Source organism: Mugil cephalus, chromosome 3, assembly GCF_022458985.1.
Source record: "Mugil cephalus isolate CIBA_MC_2020 chromosome 3, CIBA_Mcephalus_1.1, whole genome shotgun sequence".
Lineage (NCBI taxonomy): Eukaryota > Metazoa > Chordata > Actinopteri > Mugiliformes > Mugilidae > Mugil > Mugil cephalus.
Genome location: NC_061772.1, coordinates 10,925,980 through 10,949,434, shown reverse-complemented (window position 1 = coordinate 10,949,434; position 23,455 = coordinate 10,925,980). Strand labels below are relative to the sequence as shown.

The following is a 23,455-nucleotide window of genomic DNA, read 5'->3' as shown; positions in this document are numbered from 1 at the left end:
GAGCAGAAAATCCATCCGTAATTTTCCTGTCATTTCCGGGTAAAAGAGTCTTCTTCAGTGCAGCCGATCTTAGAAAATTACAGTGGTAATGATTACAGTCAGCACTGAGTGAAAATAACCACAGCGCACAATAGTGATCATTTGCAAACAGTACAATGATATAATAGCAGCTGTGTCTCCTTGTTGCTTTTGTCTGGATTCATTTGGGAACTCTGTGAGAATAAGCAGCCAGCAGTGAATCACGCTCCTCACAAGGCAGCACACTGAATCGTGGCTGGATTGACAGTTCGCACACAGGTTTATTCATGTGCTCACTTAGACAACACTCACTCACGCGCACGCAACGCTGGAGAGTGATCCGAACAATATCAACACATAGCCAACGTTCATGAGGTGCAGACGGACGGAATTAACTTCACCACAGGTCCTCCTACCAGCTGCTTCTAATAATTAACGGACATTATTTTATTATTATTATTTAATTTTTTTTTATCTGTGTGTGTTTTAGAGATCTCATTTCGTGTGTGGCAGTGCGGCGGCAGCCTGGAGATCATCCCCTGCAGCAGGGTTGGCCACGTCTTCAGAAAGCAACACCCATACACCTTCCCCGGCGGCAGTGGCACTGTGTTTGCAAGGTAACACACTCATCAACAACTCATCAACCAGCCAGGATCCACTTATAACCTTCATTAGTTTATTTGCCAAAACGCATTTCTAATGTGCATGCGGCATCGTGTGCTTCCCCTCGATTACATCACACTCAACACAGTATTATCCTGCAGCTCAGGAAGAGCAGGTATTCAACACAGTCCCCGGCTCGTCTGGTTCACACGCTGACGTGTCCCTGAGCAAAACACTGAGCCCTGAAATGCTCCCAGTGGTTTAGCCATGCCATCAGCGTGTGAGCGGATGAATAAGTATTAAATCCCAAAAGGTGACTTAAATATTAAATAGTCATATTTTCTATGGTGTAGTTCTATTTGACTTAACTGTGATGACATTTTTATCACCGTAAGAGATTAAATGTAAACACAGTAATCGTTCATTTCTCACATCATCATTAGATGAGTGATTTTATTTAGTTAGATTTTATTTTATTAGATGATGATTGAAAGCTCCAGAATAGTTACTAAACGATTCAACCTTCAAACCATAGGTCTTCAACAGGGGGCCAATAAATAAAAATATGGTCTCTCTTCATGTAAGCTCCACCATTTTATGATAACCTCAGGTTCAGTCTATATACATGCTTAATGTCGGTGTGCTCTAGGGATGTCTTATGACTGTAAATTACTTTTTATTTTTACTGAGTTTTAAAATAACTTGTGATTTCAGTGCCTTAGTTATTTGCTTCACTTGTGATGTGCATCATTTCCTGTGGCCTTGCTTTGCATGTGCACCATCGAAGCTCTCGGACTCAAACCAGCGTTGGATGATTAAAACAAAAGCACCGTCAATTAGAACACAATAAAATGTTACTAAATGGATAATTGCCTCCATATTTTGCAAATGAATGAAAGGAAATTTGCTGCATATGTCGACATTCATAGCTGTGACACCAGACACCAGTAATTAGGAGCATGATTCATGGAAAGAAAAGAGTCCGTCCTTTTGAAACAGTCTCCAAACACAAGTAATCGGCCCTGGAAACGAGCTCTGCAAACCCTCATAGTCCTGATTAGGAGCGTATGGGCGGATCAATAACCAGATAGCAGAGAATTTAAAATGCCTGTGGTTTCTCTGCGGTCTCAAAAAGAGAAAAAAAAATCAAGATGACTGACGTGTGGTCTCAGACTGTGATTAACTCTTCTTAAGTTGAGGTCCTCTTATCACTTTAGTATCTTCCAGAATAAATAAAATCCCACTGGATGTGTGTGAACAAAGCCCAGTATGTTTCACATAAAACTAAACAAACTAGTCACGTAACCCTTTCCCACAATTCATGACATCATTTGTTAATTGATGGGTACCGCGGCCCAGACCTGTTCCTCCAGCCCTGGGCAGCCTCCGTCGTCCTCTACGGCTGATTCATTCCAGTGTCTTGCCCTTCGGTCCTCGTGGCTGCTGGCAGTGACCCTGGAGAGCTGCGAGACACCACCCATTCTGTCTGCCTGGATGACATTATAATTGTTCATCTGGGAGCATCCTTTCCAACACTGCCAAGTTATAATGGACATGTTGGGACGGGATCAGCTTACAATAAATGTGAAGACAGGTCTCTGGAGACCTGTCTTTTGTTGAGTGCAGATGGATCAAGATAAAACTGAGAGGTTTCTGCAGAGGGCAGCCGGGTTGAATGTTGCGAATAGTGATGCTTTTTTTACAATATTGTCGCGCTGGAAAGGCATCTGGTGGCATCCCCCCGGCATTTGAATTTTATGTTCATTGACCCTCAGTTGTTTTTCTTGTAAGGGGGTGCTATGTTTGGAAAGGTCTAGGAATGTGTTCGCACAAATGTCACAAAGGTGCTGCTCAAACAGAGACATTCACTGAACCTTAAGTTCAATTTCTTGGTCACATTTTCTATTTTTCTATAGGCCCAACGCTGTGGTCGGTTTTAGCTGACGAAAGCAGCTTCTTCTAAATCAGCGAATCCAGGGGGATTCATAAAAGACTTGCTGCTTCTTAAAAGTTTAACACAACACAAACAATTATTTTTATCTTCACTTGATCTGATCAGTGACTTGATTGAAGAAATTATTAATAGTGCGTAGAATTGGCTCTTTGTTCTTTTCTGATTGTAAATTTGATGTTGATTTTCTAATATTTAAGCACATAAAGTGACCCCCACCATCAACATTTGCAGCTTTATTAGCTTTAAGCCACTATATCTGGGTCATTATGCACATTTGCCGTGTCCCTTAACTGTAATAAACGTCACAATAAAACTCCCCTCAGTTACCGTCTTTCCCTCAAAGCGTGGGAAATGTCCTCAAGGACTCAGTCGGTCGTCCCTCTGTACAGTTACGCCTCGAACTCAGTGATCCTCCTTCAGGAGATGGTGTATAAAGCAGCGCATCGTAACGTACACCGATCAAGCATAACATTATGACCACCTTCCTAATGTTGTATAGGTCCCTTGTTCCACCAGAACTGTTGTGACTCATCAGTGAATGGACATGGTCCTTCTGAGGGTGTCCTGTGGTGTCTGGTAACAGGATGTTGTTAGTTATGGGTTGAGGTGAGGGGCCTCTGTGGAGGACCTCTGGATCACCTCTGATCATCTCTGTGGATCGTCCCAGGTCACCACCTTGTGCTGTCCGTGTTTTTTTGGGGTTTTTTTTGGATGTTCCTAAGCTGTTTTTGTGTGTTTGCCTGTGTCAGGCTGCACCCTGCTGTGTCATTGCTATGGGGTGGGGGTGCCTGATCTGGTCTGGTCTAGGTGGGTGGTACATATCTAAGTAACATCCACATGATTTCATGGTTCAAAAGTTTCCCAGCAGAACATTGTATTGTCACAATGTGGCTAATGTGATTTATTTCAACGATCATTAGTTTTAATGTTGTGGCTGATGCGTGTAGATCTACAGTAAATTAATCTGAGTGCTCAGTGTTTGTGTAGCCCAGCAGCAGCCTGGCCAATATAAACTAGTCGTGAAGTTTTAAAATGTCAGAGAGGCTATTAATGTACTTTTCTTGCGTCAAATGACAGATTTTCTTTTTTCTTCTCGTGGCCTTGTGGCTTGATGTAGTGTAGGAGCAGCAGTGTCAGACTTAGAAAACACAGTGACATCAGTTGACACATGGTCTGACTGTAGCGACTCCACTAATATACACCTTCAACTGTGTAACCAGCTGAACTCTGCCCCCTAATGGCCGAAACCACGTACAGATCCCGGCCGTCACTCACACACATGCCTCTGTCTTTCACCTGTCTCTGTTATTGATTTTCCATCTGGCTGTCACCACCACTCCCTCTGCTTTTAGTTCCTTTGTCCTATTTTCAACCTCATCCGTGCCTCCTTTTCTCCCTCCACTAACAGTCCATCTTCTCACCCCTCTCTCAGGAACACGAGGAGAGCAGCAGAGGTGTGGATGGACGAGTATAAAAACTTCTACTATGCCGCCGTCCCCTCGGCGAGAAACGTGCCCTATGGGAAGTAAGTACTTTGAAGTATTAGCCCTGCGGGCGTTTGACACAGTAATATAGCTGGATCATAAAATTACAGAGACGGACGTATTAATTATGTTGCCAGTTAGCCGCACGTCAGACGTGAAAGGATTTCCAAATGTACTGAAGTGACACGAGGCTGTTAATGTGGCTCCAGAGAGGACAAAACGTCAGTGCCTAATTTGCACACTTTAAAAGACTGGCATATCATACGACACCCTAAATGGATCAATGTGAAATAATGAAAGCGGAGTTCAAATATAATAAACATAATGGACACAAATAGAATCGGTGAGGAGGAGCAGGGATCAGATGACGGAGCTCTTTGTAATGGGTAGATAGTAAATAGTGATAGTTTAAGACAAGCTGGCAGCTGATTTTAAATATTGTATGTTGTTTATTTTAAGAGATTTCCGCATGTTTTCTGTTACTTGCATTGCATCAGGGCGCAGTCTCACATTCATAAAGCGTAGCTAGACGACAATGAAAACACTTATTATGTGACCCTGTGGGAATATGCTTGGCATCTCCCCTCTAGTGCCAGTCTAAGCAGTCGCTTTCCCCAAAGGACTTAGCCTCAGACGTGCCCTGGGCCTCCACTCTCAGCCTCTTACAGGGTGACTGGTGAATGCTGAAAACCACAAGAGCCCAACGCTTAAATTCTCCTGGTCTCTCACTGTCTCTCCCTCCCTCAGTATCCAGAGTCGTTTGGAGATGAAGAAGAGATTAGCTTGTAAGCCGTTCAAGTGGTACCTGGAGAACGTCTACCCTGAACTCAGGTAAGGAAATGAGGGAAACTTTTTTTTTTGTAATTTGATGGGACGTGTGGCACTGTTTTATATAATATTATATAGATCAGTTCAAGAACCTGAAGCACACTGTGGTTTGTTAGAGACGAGTGTGACTGATCTAATGAAACTCAAATGACTGCAGTGACACTAATGACTAACCATTAGCCCCAGTTATGATCGAGAACATCGTTACTTTGCAGGTTTGTCACACACTTTAATGATTTTAGTTTCCTACTCTTTCACCTTTCTCCAATAAAACTCCAATAGAGCGAAAATAACCTTGAAATTGTTTACATGTACTTGAACATCATCATTCTTTGGTGCGTTCAGGGTCCCCGATCACCAGGACATCGCATTCGGAGCCTTGCAGCAGGGAGGAAACTGCCTGGACACCCTGGGTCATTTTGCCGATGGGGTGGTCGGCGTCTACGAATGTCACAACGCCGGGGGAAACCAGGTAGTGTTACCAAGGCAACACACGCAGGTCAGACCGAGAAGTCCTTGCTCGAGAGGCACCTGGGTGGCAGGTGGTGGTTCCTGTGGTGAGAGCACGGGGGGGTAAATTAAAGGATTTAGCTTTTAAAGGTCAGGTGTAAGACACAAAGTGATGCTTTTAGTTATAACCAAAAACTGAAAAGCTGCTTTCACGCTACAGTCAGGGGAGACTATAGATATATGAAGAGAACCTCGTTATAGGTTATAGTCAGCTACTGAAACTTTAATATATCTATAGTGTCTGTGTGCAGTGTTCTTCAAGGGAGCACTGTGAATGTGAAGTGTGGGGGGGGTGCATGTCAGTCTGTACTGGTGTCCTTCTGTCAGCAGTTTCTCAAATAGTTTTTCTCCTGAAATAGAACGACAGGTGCAGAGCAGAAAACTGCTGTCACTCGGAGTTATGGAGTTATAGACCACTGGCTTTGCATGTCAGGCTCACCACTCATTATTTTGCGATTTTTTGCCTTTTTGCCGCCTTTTATTTTTAGTTTGGAAAAACAAATGCCGTTCAAATCTAGCTTGACATTCAACACAGCCGAGGGCGACGCCCTTTAGTTTTAGAGTCAGAGCGGTGAATGATGGTGAAGCTCTATTGTTTTTGGGGTGGACACTGTGAATATGTGTGTGTGGATATAGAGTTTAATGTGACACATAAAGTCTCTCATCTCCACTCTTATTGTGCGTTCCCTCTATTGTGTGTCTAATCAAAGCAATGTGAGCCTCGTAGATATCAAGGAAAACTATTGAAGAACACGGCGCCTTTTTGTTTGCGAGAGTCTCGCTTTACATGTGAGACGCACTTGATCAGCCGGTCTGAGGAAGACGCTCTCGGTTTGATTTCTGCTGGATATTTTAAACCTGATTTAAGGCTTTTGTTCAGCTTTGCTTCTTCTTCCTTTGTGTTTTGTAAGTGCACATAAGCACTTTTTAAGCTAAAGAGTTAAAATGGAAAGATTGAATGAATGCGAAGTCGTTCCTATAGCCTGTTGACTAATCTTTTTGCATGTATCCATGTTTTGTGAAGGAATGGGCCCTGACCAAGGACAAATCGGTTAAACACATGGACCTGTGTCTCACTGTGGTGGACAGAACAGCTGGTTCCCTCATCAAACTACAAGGCTGTCGAGAGAACGACAGCAGACAGGTAAACGCAGCTTCCCTGTAGTCCGCAGATGAGAAAGCGAACGCTCCAGCAGATGGACAGCTGTAACACTTGGTTCAGAATTCCTTTTTGACGTCACGTGTTGTTTGTTCGGTGCAGAAATGGGAGCAGATCGAGTCCAACTCGAAGCTCCGTCACGTGGGCAGCAACCTCTGTCTGGACAGCCGCAGTGCCAGGATGGGCGGACTCACCGTGGAGGTCTGCAGCCCGAGCCTCAACCAACAGTGGAAGTTCACCCTCAATCTACAATCGTAGGGGGCGCTGTAGACCCCCCCTCTCCTCTCCCCTCTCCCCAGGAGGACATTGGACATTGGATAGAGACACCAACGGACTCTGAGACTTGACATGGATCGATTTGAGGAGAAAGACAAACTGGATGAACGGATCCTTCTTGCTCCTCCTGCTCCTCAGAGGTGCAGCCAGTCTTGTGTACACCCCTCTCCCCCAGCTCACCACCCACCCCCCTCCCCCTCCTCCTCCTCTCTAAATGATGAGCCACACCCACTGGGGGAGGGGCTTGTAGACCCTAATGGTGCAAACAGGAAACTGACTGTCTGGTGGTGGATGGAAGGTGACAGCGATGATCATGTTGAGGATAAAAGCGATGAAGAGGCTTTTGTTTCAAACTACATACCTCAGTGTTTCTCATTGATGGTCACAGAGGCAAATGACGAGTGAATTCTTTTTGTTCTTTCTTTAATGCTGGTGAAACGGAACTCTTTTGGCATAATTATTTTATTTTCTTACTCATGTTTTTTTTTTTTTTTTTTTAGCTGTTGATTTTCTGCAGATGCTTGCAGGAGCTTCTTTTTGTTCTTGAAGGGACCCTGTGACGGGAGACTGAGGAGGCTTCAGGTTGCGGTTCCAGGGGAGGTGTGGGTGTCGAGTGATGTGAACTGAGGAAACCGACACGAATCTTTGAGCTTCTCCTCCCGTTTAGTGTCATCGCTTCACGGGAGCAACGGAGCAAAAATGGAGGCAGTTCTTTTTCTGCAGGTCGGGTCTTGGGGAGGTGCAGGGGTCCAGGGCGGGTGCTTCTCTGCTTTGCGTTGGGTTTGTTGCCCGGGAAAGTGTGAGTGAGGTCCACCGTGAAGATTTTACTGTTTGTCTTCAAGCTGCAGTGTCCTCACATCTACGTCTTTCTCTCTCTGAAGAAAATACACAAACAAAAAAAAACAAATGTCCTCTAAATGTTTATTGTTTACCTTTGTCGACAAATGGAACCAAATTTTGAAAGGACTTAGGTTTCAGGAGAGGTTAGGTTTTCCTTTATTTACTCCAGCTGCTCTGTCACGGCTCCCTGTGGGGCAGTTCACTTTATCCATCCTTGTTTTCCTTCACGGATAAAGTCCTTTGCCTGTGTCTAATGTTGCCACTGTAGGACCGTTACTGTCTAATAATAATCAGAGTCAGACTTCATTTGCGTTGCAGCTTCTCTAGAGCTAACGAGTGTTGCCTTCCAGTGGGTAGAAGCGACCTCCGTAATAACACTCAGCATTTTAAAGCTCTCATCTCCACTTCCAGCTGCACCGTGCACGTGCCGGCAAATTTAAAGAAGAAATCTCATCAGTGTCTACACATGTGTAAACTCCTAAGATAACTAATAATGCAATTTATCAGAGGTCCCTCTTTTTCTTTGACAAAGTAAAACCCTGCTTTTTTCAGCCATGCCATGAGAAAAAAAACACAAATACTAGTAGTCAAGTGACGAAACGTGACGTGCGCTGTGAAAAGCTCCCTCTGACTGCATGTACCACCAGCATGTTCCACCAGTAGCAGTCGATCAGCGGTGAAGCTGAAATAAACAAGGTTTTACTGGTCGTCGCTCTGTCTCTGATAAAGGTGAGCAGAGTTTCCTGGTAGCACAAGCAGAACTGCTCAGTTTTTGCTGACACAAAGCGTAAATGAGACCTCTTGTTTGTTTCAGCAGGCGGCTTTATTGAGCGCAACAGTGCTTTGGTGTCGCAGTCAGCACGGTGCCACTTTTTAGATTGTTGTTTCCAGTTTGTTCCTCTTAGTGCTACTGACCCAAGTTACAGTACATTTATCACTTTTTCAAGTCTGATGTCTTTTGTGTCTATTTTGCTTTATTTCTAGACGTTTAGGGGATAATAGGTTTTGATTTGAATTGGCAACTTCAATGCAATTATGTTAACACAAAGTATATCTGAATGGATACACTGTACGACAGAAGTATTTTAAGATCATGTCTCCCATTTTTAAGTTTAAAGTGATTAGAAACCAGCTGAAGATATTCTCTCTTTTTCTCAGCCGATCTCTCGTGCAGCTTCAGGTCCTCCGTTATGAACATTTTTTTTTTTTTTTAAGACACATTTTACTGAGCTGCCAACTGACAAAGACAGCCTGTTGTGTTTGCTGTGTTGTCTGATACTTTTGCATCTTCTCTTACGCTTTTTTTTCTATCTCTCTTTTTTGTTTCTTTGTACCTGATGTTTTGCCTTGTCTCATGCGTTCATCTGTAAGCAGAGCGAGTTGAGTTGTCCAGGTCAGCTGTAACTGCAGCTGGTTGAAAAGCCTATCCTGTGACTTGATAGGTTGCTGCATTGTGCTGTGAGGCACATGACCCACAGACGTGAGGCCGGTCGACTCTAATAAACTCCCACTGTAGGTGTGAGGAATGTTTGGAGGCCTGATTTAGAAGAAAAAAAAAAAAAAAAAGTTTGCCACTCTGTTTTGAAAAAAAAAGAAAGAAAAGAAATATTTTCAATGTCTTAATTTCTTAATAATGTTGCGATACTGAAGAGGAGTCGATTGGAATTTAAGTTTTAAGCAGTTTTTCCTCAGTTGTGAATTTAATCATGAGCTTCGGTACATGGGCGTTAACTGCGGGTTAAGAGACACATGCAATGAAAAATTAAAGATTTTAAAATGAAAACACGAAATTGTTTTACCTGTGTTCATGAAATGCTGCCATTATCAGTGGTTCTGGGCATAAATAACAATTATGGAAGTCTGTGATGTCTTATAAGAAATTGCTTCCGAATAATATCATTTTCCCTGGTTATTCATTTCCATTAAGTCTGCTAACGGGCACAATTAATGTATATGTGTTGAACCTCCTCGCTGCAGAGCTGTATGTGTTTTGTGGTGCGTAGCGCCCTCTACTGCCACAATTATGTGAGAAACAGCTTTGTGAGGACAAACAATGGGACTTGAGCTTTTAAGTTCTCACCCACACTTCACAGCCAGAGACTTCTTTTCTTATTCCTGTTTTATTGTCTTTTTGTTTTATAAACTGTCCTTTTGGCACTGCTAACCCAACAGAAAACTGCTCCACGAACCAAACCACACACACCTGAGTGACCAGGTTCATATTGTCTGCTACGTGAGTTCACACAGCTTTCTTCTTTTACGCTAGTCTTATTCTTGTGAAGATTTAATTATTATTTTTCATTTTTTATTCTTTTTATGCTCTACACAGAGGAAACGACTGTAATACTTATGAAATCCAGCGTCTGGTTTTGATTGGATGATTAAATGTTTACATCTTTAGCACAATGTGCCAAAGTTCCTTCCTGGTTTTTGTGTATGAGGAAGACTAAGAAAAGGTAAAAATCTTTGGAAAGGGTTGGGGTTTGATGACCTGCGAGTTTTATAATGAGTAGTCGGTGAAAGATTGACAGCCTCTGATTTGATGTCCTTAAGCTCGGATGTCTTTGTTGAGACACAGCCCACCATTTGGAAATAAAAACATCATTCAAAGCGAGGAAGAATATTAAACTAAAGCGTCCTCCCCACTCGTAGCCCGTAAGGCTCTCTTATTGGCACTCACTGTGTTCTGGAGGGAAACCAACAACTGTGTATTCGTTCTCTCAGCTTTTCCTTTAAACGGGGACAAGACGTTAGGTCACGATTCGCCCTAAAATCGGGACATATTCTCCTCTGTGCCCACTTCAAATCCCCTCTTAGGATTAACAGCAGGAGAGCCCTGTCTGATATGTGAAAAGCTCTGCTGAGACATCCAGCTCAGGACTGCTTAAACTCCTCCATCTTCTGCTACGAGCGGCTGTGACAGTGACTCTGGGCACAAGAGGGGCTGAACCTGCACATAATAGACAGTATACTGTAAAAGTCTCACCAACCGGTGATAACGGATGAAACGGTAATCGACAGGGAGGGACATGAACTGATTGGTGTTTGATTCTTTGTTTCTTTTTGTTGTTTTTTTGTTTTTTGTTTTTTTTTAATGAGGAATGTTGTTGAATGAGTGGTGTTTAAAACTACGAGGTGGTGGATACGACACGAGGGGTCACACATGTAAAAGTGTATATTTTTGTATATACCTACGTCAGTGTGTGTACAGAATGTACATATATACACAGTGTACTCAGCCGCGGCTCCTAGTTTTGTTGTCCGACTGTACAGCGCTTCTAACTGTCCCCTGTTTTATAGATACTGCAGAAATTCAACTTTGAATGAGAGGAAATGATTAACTTAAATAAATGCATTTATATATATATAAATATATATATAAGCTCAACTGTGTCAAGTGTTTTATCTGCTTCAGTGGGAGAAGCTCACTGGAAGTAGTTTACTCATGCAGCAATATAAATATAGAATATGAATGAACAGTTGTTTCAGTTGTCGCAGATATGCAGGTCCTGGATCTGAACCCTGTCTGCGACGCCAGGATCGTATTTAATGCATTAAAATGCTTTATTGCTAATGAGTCACATTGTTAGATGATGGAAAATCAATTATGTCTAAATTTCTTCTAGACTTTTGATGATGCTCCATGTGGCAGCTGTACAAGAAATTTAACATTTTTAAAGAGGGAACATTTTCCATCCATTAGTTGGTTGCTGTCTCTGGTTTGGCAGCCTATTGTGTGTCTTATAACCACTTAATATACTGAATACATTTTCTGTAATTGCTGCGTTGCCCCAAGGTAAACCAAGCTCCAGATTTCAGGAGTGTGAAGACAGGTGATGTTTTCCCCAGCAGCTGTGCATCCCTTCTATGTTTGTGATACTATTTAACATTTGGCATTAACTCTAGATTTTAGGCCCTGTGACTGTTTTGTATTAAGGACAAAAGAGCTACATGAAAAACTAAAGAAACTGGACAGACACAGCGTTCTGGGGATTTTCAGCATAATTTTTCTTACTTATGGGCATTAACATGTTCTCCACAACGGTTTTCACTCTTCTGGAAAGGTCTGCTGCAGGATGTCAGAGTCTGGCTGCTGGAGTTTGCTCTTATTCAGTCTCAACCTCATTACGTCCAACACTGAAAGAGGGTGATGAGGCCATTCTCACAGTAACATAATAATTATTTATTTTTGTTGAAGCTAATATAAATGTTTAATGGTTCATATTCATTTGAACTGTCTTTGCTGAATTTTGTTGCATGTAGACATACGGAAAAAACAGCAGCAATCAAAAAAAGAACCTGACAATAACTTATAAATAGTCTATATGACCATATTTGCCATGTATATACTGTATGAACACATATCTGCATTAAATCTGTCTGTCTTTTTATTTTATTTTTATTTTAGTAGTATTTTTTAAATACATTTATTACCCATACTACTTCTGCGAAAAGGTAAATAGCACACCACAACCTCTGTAAATATACAATCCCTGTAGTTCCTGTTTACCTTTGCACTTTAATCACTGTACTCATAGTCATGTTTACATCCTCCGTGGACAGTTCAAACATTTATGGCATATGGCAGTTACTTGTTTTATTTTTGTATTGTTTCTTAAAACTGTATTGCACGCTAACTGTGCCTTAAATTGTCTCCCAGGGACAAGTCAAGTTTTCAGAATCTGAAACATAGACCAGAGGGGACATGAGCCTCAAAGTTGCCTCTCTAACCACTAATTCCACAGTTTCACCAAACGAGGACACAAAAAGCTCAGAACGCCTTTTTTGAGAGGCTAATAGATCAGACATTGTGTTAAATGTACAGTATACTGTGCTAAGAGCAGCATAACAGCAGCATAACATCCCGTGACCAGTGACCTACTGTGTCAGGGCCTGTGTCGTCGCCTGTCCAGCAGGGGGCGATGGCAGCCGCACGGGTCACAAAGAGGAGCGGGGAGGAAGAAGGGGCTCAGCGGCTCAGACAGAAGCTGATTAGAGCAGTCAGCAGAGACAGGTGGCGTGCGGTCCTCTCTGAACCGGAGAAACAGAACAAACCATGAAGAACGAAGGTATAGAGGGGACGGAGAGGTTCCTGAGCCCGGACAAAGGAAGCGGCCTGCGGGCGCTGAGGCACTTCTCGGTGGGGGAGCTGGTGTTCGCCTGCCCTGCCTACTCCTACGTGCTGACAGTGAATGAGAGGGGAGCCCACTGTGAGCACTGCTTCACCAGGTAAACATGCACCTCAGCTGACAAAACACGTCCGAGTACCTTTGGTCCAAAAAAGAAAAAAAAAAAAAAAAAAAAAAAAAAAGAACATGGCGACCAGTGTGTCCAGTTGCGCTCCAGCGGCTAACCTCTGTACATGGCTAGGTTAGCTGTTAAACCCCTGGACACCTACCTAGCTGGTGCAGACTTAAAATGGGTCAGAGGCAGCTCACCTGACTGAGGCTGCAGCACTAGTTTGGAGCACTGCAGAGCCAGCAGAGTCTGACATTTAGTGGGTTGTATGGCCAAAATGTAGCATAACTTCATTCTAAGTGAGACTGATAACGTGCTAGACTATTAACGTGTTACCAAGTATGCTACACTTAGTTAAAAGAGCACCTTACCTGTTTGAAACCTTTTTATACCACCGCTAACACTGCAAACACCACCGTCTCTTTACATAAAAACTAATGTCTCCATTATATCACACTCCACCATTGTCATGCTTGAACCAGTAACTGTGTAGGATGTGTTCAAAAAGGGCTGGCCTACATCATTCAGACAACACTGTCATGTGTAGGAGCGTGTAGGAAAAACAGAAAAGGACAGACGCATTCAAGAGTTTCAAAGTTTTGCACTCTGACTTGAGATGTGATGAGCCAAGTTACTGCCGTCTCACTCTCACCCACACACTTTCATTCACACACATGCGTCCTACACAAGCTGCCATTAAAGTGTTTGTAGAGCACTCAAAAGGTTAGGGGGCTAATTTTAGGTGTCCATGTGTCCAAGGGGAGGAGGAGCCTAGTGAGGAGAAGGCCAGGGGTGCGTGTTTTCATTGAGAAGGTGGGGGGGTGGACATTTGCCCCCATACTGTCAGAATTACTGAGGCCAACTTTGTCACCTGAGATCCTCAAAGGACTTTTGTTTTAATAAACTGGAAATGGTTGGAAATTCTTATTTCAATTAACCGTAAAGTTGGACCTGAACATATCAAGTCTCTATTCTTGACCACAAAAAGAATTGTCTGTACAGAGTTTAATTTTAATCATCCCCGAAAAATCAGCAGCAGCAGCAGTGAACTAAAGTGTGTATGTCTTTGTGTCGTTACAGGAGAGAAGACCTTTTTAAGTGCGGTAAATGTAAGCAGGCCTACTACTGCGATGTCGACTGTCAAGTAAGAGGGATTTTGTATAATAAATAGACTGAACTGGGGCCTTATGTGTAAAATACCTTTTTGTTAAAGGCGTTTTGTCCTGGGTGTTTTTAAATTTTGAATACAATATTTGTCGTTCTTGTTCCTCCTGCCTGTTTTTAATAGAAAGACAAAGAGTATGAGAATGAGCCTAGTTGACCTTTCGTTGTCCTTCTGATATGTCTGCTGTTCAACCAATCAAAGGACTCCTACCTGTTTGTCATGTCCCAACTTCTTGTGTTACTGTTGTGAGGTTAGACAAACAACAGCAATGAATGAGCTTATTCTTATAGAAAAGTGTTGAAAACCTGTAATAATGCAATGAAGGCAAGACCACAGATATTAGCAACCATAATGATGTAAGCAGAAAAAATTACCCCCACATTGACATTGTTTGTCTAATTTAACTTAAGTAACTGTGAAAGTTGGGACTTGACATGGCAGCTGCCATGTGGTTGGTGGTCAGCAGACCGTTCAGAAAGTGAAACAAAGCTTCAGTCAAATGACAGTCATAGTCTTGGTCCACCTATTATGTTACATTTTACGAACGTAGCCATTGGTTCTTCACGTCTGCTGCAGTTTCTGACTGCACCCACTCTGTGTGTTGGCAATAGGTGAACATTTTATCTATGCTGCTGCCGCAGAGTAATTTGCAGAGCTTAATTAACGGTTGTGTGACCCACTTCGACACCTTGGACCACATATTGAGAACCACTTAAGAAGATCTCATTTTATGCGTCACCCAGGAACCGAGCGACTGCTGTTGCTATGACGATTCATTCTGTCCTCCCTCTGACTCTGTCTGGTTTTAGTGTCATGGTACAAAAAAACACCCTGCAGTAAAATATATAAAGAGAGAACGGGGGAGAGGAGCAGCGCCTGGTTAATCCTTCATGGATCATTTGCTCTTTGATAATAAATTCATTCATCAGTCTCTGCGTTAATTTAATTCTGCTTTTCTACCTTCTTGCTTTGTGGCTCTTTACTTGTTCTTACTTATCCAGTTGAGCAGAATGCATTTTACAAAAACAAAGCTTGCTAACCATTTTGTTGTTTGTTTGTATGATTGTACAGAGGGGTGACTGGCCCATGCACAAGCTCGAGTGTGTAGCTATGTGTGCCTATGGGGAGAACTGGTGTCCATCAGAGACGGTCCGACTGGTGGCCAGAATCATCATGAAACAGGTGAAGGAACAAGAAGTAGAAGAGAAAAAGTTTCACTATTCAGAAATATATGGAGCAGAACAGGACTGGGTAGGAAAAGTTCAGCATTAGTATCTGAAAGGAGTCGAGGAAAACACATGAGACAGTTATTGTTCTGTTTTTAGTTCCACCTTTTTTTTACCTGTGCATTTAAAAGAGATGACGATGACTGAATGAAGCAACATGGTGAGAATGCAGCGGCACAATTAAACAAATTTTAAAAGAGATAAAGATTAAAGTGACAGAGTCTTTACGATAAGTGGACTCATTTCATTTGTGTATGTTTGCATGAGTGATGTTATGGCTATTCAGGTTAATCAGATTACATCAACCGTTGCTCTTGCAGTCTTCACAAAGTCTTGCTGTGTTTTTAATGAGACATTAGCTTGTAAAAGTGTTCGTTTCATTCAGTGTCAGTGTTAATGCTGACTTTCAGTTTGGCTTTTAAGCTGCTCATTCATTCATTCATTCATTATCTGTCACCACCAGAGTATCACAGGAGTGTCAGAGCCTATCCCAGCTTTCATAGAGTGAAAGTTGGAGTATAACCTGAGCTAACACAGACAGATAAACAAGCATTCAGACTCTCATTCACCCCTATAGACAATTTAAGATCATCAGTTCACCTAGCAAACACTAATACTGTAATTAACTAACTCTCCCAAATAGTTTTTTGACAGTACCACCTACTATCAGTTGTAAAAGAATAATTAGACTCTTTTATACCATTACGTCTTCTCATTAAACGGTTTTTGATTTGGTCTCATCATTGCAGAGAGTCACGACAGAGCGCACCCCTTCAGAACGGCTGCTCCTGCTTAAAGAGTTTGAATCCCGTAAGTAGATCTGCACGTATGTAAACACGAGTCTGTACGCTTACTTACATATTCATGCAGTTTTAGTTACACAGTGCACTGTGTGAGTGTCTGTGTGTGGCATTGCTGTGTCTCTGCAGTTGTGACAGTGTGTCTAATAATATCCTCGGCTGTAGCCTCCAGTCCTGGTTCTGTCGCTTTCATTCACTCCAATTGTGCAGAGCACTGGGACTTAAATCCCAAGCTCCTGGGTGCTGTAATTTTATGTTCTCTCCACTCCTTAAACAACTGCTCCCTCTGTGCCTTTAAGCGTGCCACTCTTATGCTGAAACATGCTCGGGTGTTAACGCAACCCCAGTTTCATCTCAGAAGCTGAACAGAGTTTGTTTTTTATGCAACTTTAGTGATTAACTGACTAAGTATTGGGTGAGATCTTTAGGTTTATTTGAAGGAATCCCTGAAAAATGAAGCTGCCCTCAGTGCTTCTGTGCTATAGGTTCATCAAACAAGGCTGCATTTGGAATTATCATTCAGCCTGAGCTGCTGTTTTCAACTCTGACGTGTCACCTCACCACGGGGTTGTCACAGAATTAACCACCACACCTGTCTCTCACAGACAAAGCAACTGTGTGGCCAGCTGCTGCCAACAGTCTGTATCAGTGTGAGTTTGTGTGATTGGCAAAGCCACATGGTCTGTAGCGGTGCTATATTTTACACTTGCTAACACTGAGGGGTTCTTGTCTGGAGCTGCATAAGAGATAATTATAGCAGGTGTAACAAATGGCAGCAACCATAAAACATTGAATTCATTGTATAACCTTAGTTTTTCCCTTTTAATTTCCATTAGCAATGAATGCAGTATTCAAACCTCATTATAGCTGACAGATGTAACCATGTTCCACTGACGTGCGTTAACAAGACTGGGCCTCAAAAAGACATTTTTAGAAGTTGTCTCAATTATGTCATTTGGTCCCATCATGTATAATATTCAATACACTTCTCTTTCTGTCTGTGTTCTTTCTAAATCTGTCCCGTTCTCTTTCTGCCTCTGACAGATCTGGATAAGATGGACAGTGAGAAGGATGAGATGAACCAGACGGACATAGCAGCGCTGCATCACTTCTACTCCAGACACATCAGTGACCTCCCTGACGAGCAGGCTCTCACTGAGCTCTTTGCACAGGTAAAAGTAGACGTTGATCAGGACCCTTATGAGACAGTAGGATCAGAGCTATTCAAAATGTTTCGTTTTTTTAAGAGTGTGGAGACACCAGCGGTCTGAGGTCTTTAGCTGGCCTTCATAGCTATGACAGTAATAGAAGTAATATCCTCTCCAGGTCTCAGTCAGCATTAGTATTATAAGAAAGTTCTGAAATGGTCAGGATGGAGTTTGATATATAATTACAACAATACATTATAGGGGATAATGTCTGCGAGGACTCTCAGTCATCCAGTTAATGATCCTAAACAAAGGCAAAATTGAAGCAGCTGGAGTTGAAGAATCAACATGGTTGAGTGGTTGAACGATGAAAACGATGTTTTGTTTTTTTGACGGTTAACAGTGTTTGTGAAAGGAGGGCGGACATTCAAGAAATATCTTTCAGCTCCTAATCAAACTGGTCGTTCTGGTTACATATGGTGGTTTGTGCTTTGACTGCTGGGGCGCTGGACACCCATGGTGGATTATTATTTCTCTCACATGGAAGCTGCTTTCTCATTTTTTGACTGCTTCTGTGATTGAATGAGAGATGGTGATGCTGTGCTGTTGCAGGGATCCAGACCAAGACAACCCGATTAAGGAAGGCCAGAGTCTAAAAACATTTTTTAGTAGAGAAAGATCATCCAGGCTTCCAAAGTCTAAATGGACTGACTGTCCCCTTTGGCCGCATCTGTCTCTGGTTTATACTCTTGCAAATTGCAGGGGGCTGCAGTGAAAGCATTTGTACCTGTGCACTCATGTCTTGGCTTTCGGTCAGCTGTGTTGAGCCTGTGTACTTCACACGATCAGAAATAATGAATGACGCACAAATGGGTGTTTGTCTTCCTATAGAAGCACACTCTGGATTGAACCATACACTGATACAAATGTTCTGTGTTTACATGTTAATATCTGAGTCAAAAAATTGTCTCTTTAACCGCTGACAGACAGACGCACATGTTGGTTGTAACCAGGATGTGTACCACACACCCACTGGGTCCTGTCTCTTTAACTCTGTGGCTTTCAGCTCTCTAATTTGATCTGTCTGGGACCTCTTCTCTCCTTTCTCTTCCTGTTACACTAATGGAAACAACCTCTTTGGTTTCTTATCGCACAGTTACATTTAATCTCTACTACCAGATTTCCTGGTAGTGACACGAAGTGTCACAGAGTTACCTACAAGTTGTTGTATCATTTTACTTAACCTTGCTGTTCTCTGTCTCTGTTCTTTATTTGTCCCTCTGTGTCTCTCATGTTTGTTTTGTCTCCAGGTTAACTGTAATGGCTTCACCATAGAGGACGAGGAGCTTTCCCATCTGGGATCAGCGGTTTTTCCCGAGTAAGTACTTAAGACATCATCTTTCAACAGTCCATCCAAAAAACTACACAGGACAGTGTATGTAACAATTATTTTAGTCTTTGTGTGTTCAGGGTAGCATATACACTGCATAGGTTTGAGGAACGTAAGATTCGACTAAAACTTTTACAAAGCACAGTACATAAACCATTAAAGAGTTGTACTCGCAGCATCGTACAGCTGCTAAAATATAGTGCTTTATCAGTATTCTTTGATTTCACACGTTTTCCTCTTTCTTTTCTTTCTCTTCTTCCTTCCAGTGTAGCACTGATGAATCACAGCTGCAGTCCTAATGTCATAGTGACGTATAAAGGCACCGTGGCAGAGGTCAGAGCTGTTCAGGAGATAAACCCAGGAGAGGAGGTGAGTAAACACAGGGGTTGTGAAACCAAATACAAATACAGGAATATAAGTGTAAATAAAATAAACGTTGCTTTCTCTCTCCATAGATATTTAACAGTTACATCGACCTGCTCTACCCTACAGAGGACAGAAGAGAGCGGTTATTAGATTCCTACTTCTTCACATGCCAGTGTACCGAGTGTACCACCAAGTCTAAGGTGCTGAAAACTCATCTCACCTTTTTGCCTTGTTAATTTGAAGGGTTTGCAGAAATGCAGCAGGGTGCTGGGAGCATTTCTTACCGTGTTTGTCTCACTGTCTTCCTTTGTCTGAACCTGTACCCTTCAGTCATACTACATGGTTTGACATGACCTTTATCTACTCTATGCTTTATAAAGAACAATCTTTATAGTGTATCTATTTTGGAGGGCAGATATACCAGACAAGTGGCTGTCCATTTTACTCTTAGACACTTAAGTAATGAGACACCAGCCAGCTTTTTTAAAAATAAAGGGTGAATTCTTCCCAGTATTGCCTTTTTTAGTAATTAATTGTTTTCTAATAAATTCCAGATGTGTTTTGCTTGCGTTGTGGTACAATGATTCCTCACTGTGCACAGGCTGAGTGAATAATACATACTGATATATACATAGTTTGGTTTACTGTAGTGATGATGGTGCACAGCTGTTATAATATCTCTTAACTTAAACCCTGTGTTGATTTAGAGTATATTGTGTAGGACATGTGGCCATACAGCTCTTTTTGTCTCTCTCTCTAGGACAAGGCAAAAATGGAGATTAGGAAGCTGAGTTCTCCACCAGAGCCAGAGGAGGTCCGGTCCATGGTCCGTTACGCCAAGAATGTCATCGAAGAGTTCAGGAGAGCCAAACACTACAAAAATATCCTCTTCCCGTTGTATGCAAGCCTCTCTCTTTATCAGCGTTAGCCTCCTCCTCCCCTGCCTCCTCTTCTTTTGCTGCTCTGTCTGTATCATTATTCCTTGACTGTTTGCACCGCCCAGTGAGCTGCTGGAGATGTGTGAGCTCAGCCAGGAGAAGATGGGAGCTATATTTGCAGACACCAACGTCTATATGCTGCACATGATGTATCAGGCCATGGGCGTCTGTCTCTACATGCAGGACTGGGACGGTGCTATGAGCTATGGGGAGAAAATCATTCAACCATATAGGTAAATAGATGACCTGCAGTACATACTCTATTACATGTTATTTTTGCAGTAAACAATGCTCAGACATGTTTACCAGAGTATACACTCTATGTTTTATCTTGTATCATTGTGTTCTCCCAGTTTTATGTGATGCACCATGTGTAACATTAATTGAGGATTATATCTCGTGATTCCTCTCAAGTTTGATGTATGATGTTCTCTATGCAGTGTTCACTATCCAGCCTACTCTCTCAATGTGGCGTCTATGTATCTGAAACTGGGACGTCTGTATTTGGGACTTGAGAAGAAGACGCAAGGAGTCAAAGCTCTGAAGAAGGTGAGATTATAGACATTTGGTTTGTTGGTAATATATCAGTAAAAGACACTGTGGGCTCTTAATAGGGTATGAATAAGGGTAGACATGTAGCAAAGAATGAGTCGACCCTAAAAGCAAATAACTGGGAATCATGTTGTGATACTCATGTTTTCAAAACGAGTAATTTTAAGTGTTATAAACTTTCCTGGCTATATGTGGGTGTAACCTCTTTTACGCATAGTTTGATCAGCTGTTATTGCGAGAGCGTTTCTAAATGGTCTCGTCTTTTTTTTTTTTTCTGTCTTCAGGCTCTGGCCATCATGGAGGTGGCTCATGGAAAAGATCACCATTATGTAGCGGAGGTCAAACGAGAAATTGAGGAGCAGAAGTGAAGAAAGTGGAGCTGAAGGAGCAAAAATATTAAGGAGTGAGGAACCTCCCCAACAGCAGCAACAACTAAACACACATGACAAATGCATGGCATGCATCTTATACCTCTCGGTCGTTTATTTTTTAACATCTTCGTTCCTACTCTTTTTATTTTCCTGCCTGTGTTGAGGCAGATTTCTTTCTACATGTCAATATATTCTGGCTGAGGATGACCACATTTTGTACATCTGCAGCAACCTGCTTTCTGTTGGACCGGAAACTTTAAATCTGACAGACTCACATTTCTTGGGATGGACAAGCATCTAAAACATTTCTCTTCTAACCTTGACTCAAACTGTTATTTTGAAACGTTGGTTTCTCTGTGCTGAGGCTCAGAAAATCCTGCAATTAAACAAAGGACTTGGGAGGTACAAAATTTCAGACGTGGCGAAACAAACCTTTCATGCGATATCTTCATTTTCTGAAGTTAGATTTTTGCCCAGTTTTCTCTCTAAGTGAGTCTCAAATCTTTTGCTGTGTTTTCTGGACCCATCAACACGTGACTGTTGCATCATAAATGCCTGTGGCAGCAGTTTGGATTGACTGCACTTTGTTGCTCCGGGGCAGTTGCTCATCATTTGAAATCTTGTACAAACTGCTGAGCGGTTGTTACTGAGGGCATTGCGACTTATTCACAGCCATTTGAATTCTGTCACGTAATCAGCAGCATTGTTACTGGCTTCATTAATTCTTTTTTAAACTGTGAAGAAAAATATTGACCATGCATCAGGTACTCTGTAGCAACAGAGAAGAGAATGCAAAGAACTATTCCTGAATGAATAATGAATATTTTCAGCGGCTTGTCTTACAGCGTGTTCTGCTTGTTTAAAAAGAACCAGAAAGTGTTGCATGTCAGACTGTTCATATTTGTATTTGTGTTCTGTTTAGTGTTTTCCACATTAAGCTTGTTGACCAAATGGGCCACGGGTTTAACAGACGAGGAACAAGCTATTCTTCTATTCATTGGCGCTATGACCTGACCAATGATTCTGGATCAGAGCCCCTTTGCTCTCAGGAATAGGAGGGGCAACACTGTAGCTTTGTTTCCATTAGTCCAGAGATGCTTGTTGGTTTCTCAGAAGCATCATAATCCCTAAGAATCAAGTCACCATATCGGCTGGGGACACTATAACTTGGTATAGTTAGTTTTATAGGATAGAGGTTTGCATCTTCAACATATATGTTTACATATTTTCATTATAGTCAACAAGTCACTCCTCATCTAAATGCGCATAGATAATTTAAATCAACAATTTAAGAACAACTTTTAAGGAGGTTTTTGTTTTTTTTTTGTTTTTGTTTTTTTTTAACATCTGTGTGGTTGTTTGTAAAGAGACAATCCTCTATCAGCAGCAAGGTTGGTCATAAGTACTGGAGGTATTGCTTGTGGCTAATGGTGTCAGCTGACCGCGACCCTGACCCCAAAATCACAAGATGGTGCTGGAGAAGTTGCAGGTTATAAATTGAAGTCATGCATAACAACCAGGCCACTGGACTTACTGTCTCTTGCTGTTGTTGTAAAAAAAATAAAAATAATAAGCATGAAGTCTCTGTGGGAGGCTTTAAAAAGCTGAGTTAATGCAAAGATCATCACCTGGGCCTTATTTAAAGGTTCCTGTTGCACTCAAATTCTGTACCTTTTTTTTTTTGTGACAAAGTGATGTCAAATTTAAACCTGTAAGCACATCTTGTTTGATTTGTTTCTTAAAACGGACAGTTGGGCTGAGTGCAGTCTTCACTTTGTACTGCCAGATGAACTAAAGTCACAGAAACCATTTCTTGATGCTTTTTAATGGCTATAGTCTCTGTGTATTGTTTACTGTAGAAGCAGGTTCATGTACCACATGCATGTGGTTTACTGTTAGATCGATGAGTTGTGGTCATATTTGTAGCAACTCCTGTATGCGTGACTCTTTCTGTCACCTGCAAACATGCATCTAAAAGGTGCCTGCCTTACAACTTTGTCTAGGTAATCCAAAAGCACTATTTGAGCAACTCTTCCATATCTTCTTCTTCTTCTTTTATTTATTGATTTTTTTCCAGTGTTTCTACAAAAGTAAAAAAAAAACAATGCAATGAGGATGGAGGCTGTCCCGGACAAGCCAGAAACCCCCTTAACATTATCTTGGCCAGATTTCAGCAGTGCATTTATTTCTGGCCAGAAATGTGAGATATGCATTTATATTTTATTTCTGTGATATTCATTATACATCCTTGGTAGTAAATTGAAAACATTGGAATCCATACTCATGCTGCATGTGAACCAGGTTGAAAGATCACCTACAGTTTCTGTAATGAACTTGTAATCGGGCATGAAGGGTATTTTGTTGGAATGCATAACTAAAATCTGAACCTCTTGTTCTTTCTGTACCATGTCAGTGCAATTCAATAAATGGCAGTATGACCCCTGCTTTTCTTCACGTGCATCTAATTGTTGAACATAAGATTGCACAGAGATGGACTCTCCTGTCATCCTCCTCCCTTACTGAGTACAGGGAGCAGCCCAGGACAGAGCTGGACTTCCTGATGACCTTGTCCAGCTTCATCCTCCCCCT

General features: G+C 42.0%; 2 protein-coding genes across 2 annotated transcripts in view; both read left to right on the top strand.

The window, feature by feature from the left end:
* The window catches only part of galnt2 (UDP-N-acetyl-alpha-D-galactosamine:polypeptide N-acetylgalactosaminyltransferase 2), a 51,547-nt gene extending 40,487 nt beyond the window's left edge, over positions 1–11,060 (top strand). The window contains exons 11-16 of the mRNA XM_047580239.1: positions 509–635; positions 4,008–4,100; positions 4,807–4,890; positions 5,233–5,359; positions 6,422–6,541; positions 6,659–11,060. Of these exons, the coding sequence (XP_047436195.1) occupies positions 509–635; positions 4,008–4,100; positions 4,807–4,890; positions 5,233–5,359; positions 6,422–6,541; positions 6,659–6,814 (707 nt within the window). The 3' untranslated portion in view covers positions 6,815–11,060. The remainder of the gene's footprint in view (positions 1–508; positions 636–4,007; positions 4,101–4,806; positions 4,891–5,232; positions 5,360–6,421; positions 6,542–6,658) is intronic.
* Positions 11,061–12,611: 1,551 nt separating this feature from the next.
* Positions 12,612–23,310, top strand: smyd2a (SET and MYND domain containing 2a). The gene is made up of 12 exons (XM_047581211.1): positions 12,612–12,901; positions 13,991–14,054; positions 15,147–15,257; positions 16,051–16,111; positions 17,146–17,273; positions 18,560–18,627; positions 18,906–19,008; positions 19,095–19,205; positions 19,766–19,886; positions 20,002–20,176; positions 20,384–20,492; positions 20,780–23,310. Exons 1-12 carry the CDS (start codon positions 12,729–12,731, stop codon positions 20,861–20,863), a joined length of 1,308 nt encoding a protein of 435 aa, XP_047437167.1. The 5' UTR covers positions 12,612–12,728; the 3' UTR covers positions 20,864–23,310.
* Positions 23,311–23,455: the final 145 nt, after the last annotated feature.

Bases quoted from the DNA above. Each gene is read 5' to 3' on its own strand.
- smyd2a (XM_047581211.1), top strand. From the start codon at position 12,729: ATGAAGAACGAAGGTATAGAGGGGACGGAGAGGTTCCTGAGCCCGGAC. The intron at 16,112-17,145 runs GTAAGTAGATCT...TGCCTCTGACAG, and splicing joins GCTTAAAGAGTTTGAATCCC to ATCTGGATAAGATGGACAGT. The intron at 19,009-19,094 runs GTGAGTAAACAC...CTCTCTCCATAG, and splicing joins AGATAAACCCAGGAGAGGAG to ATATTTAACAGTTACATCGA.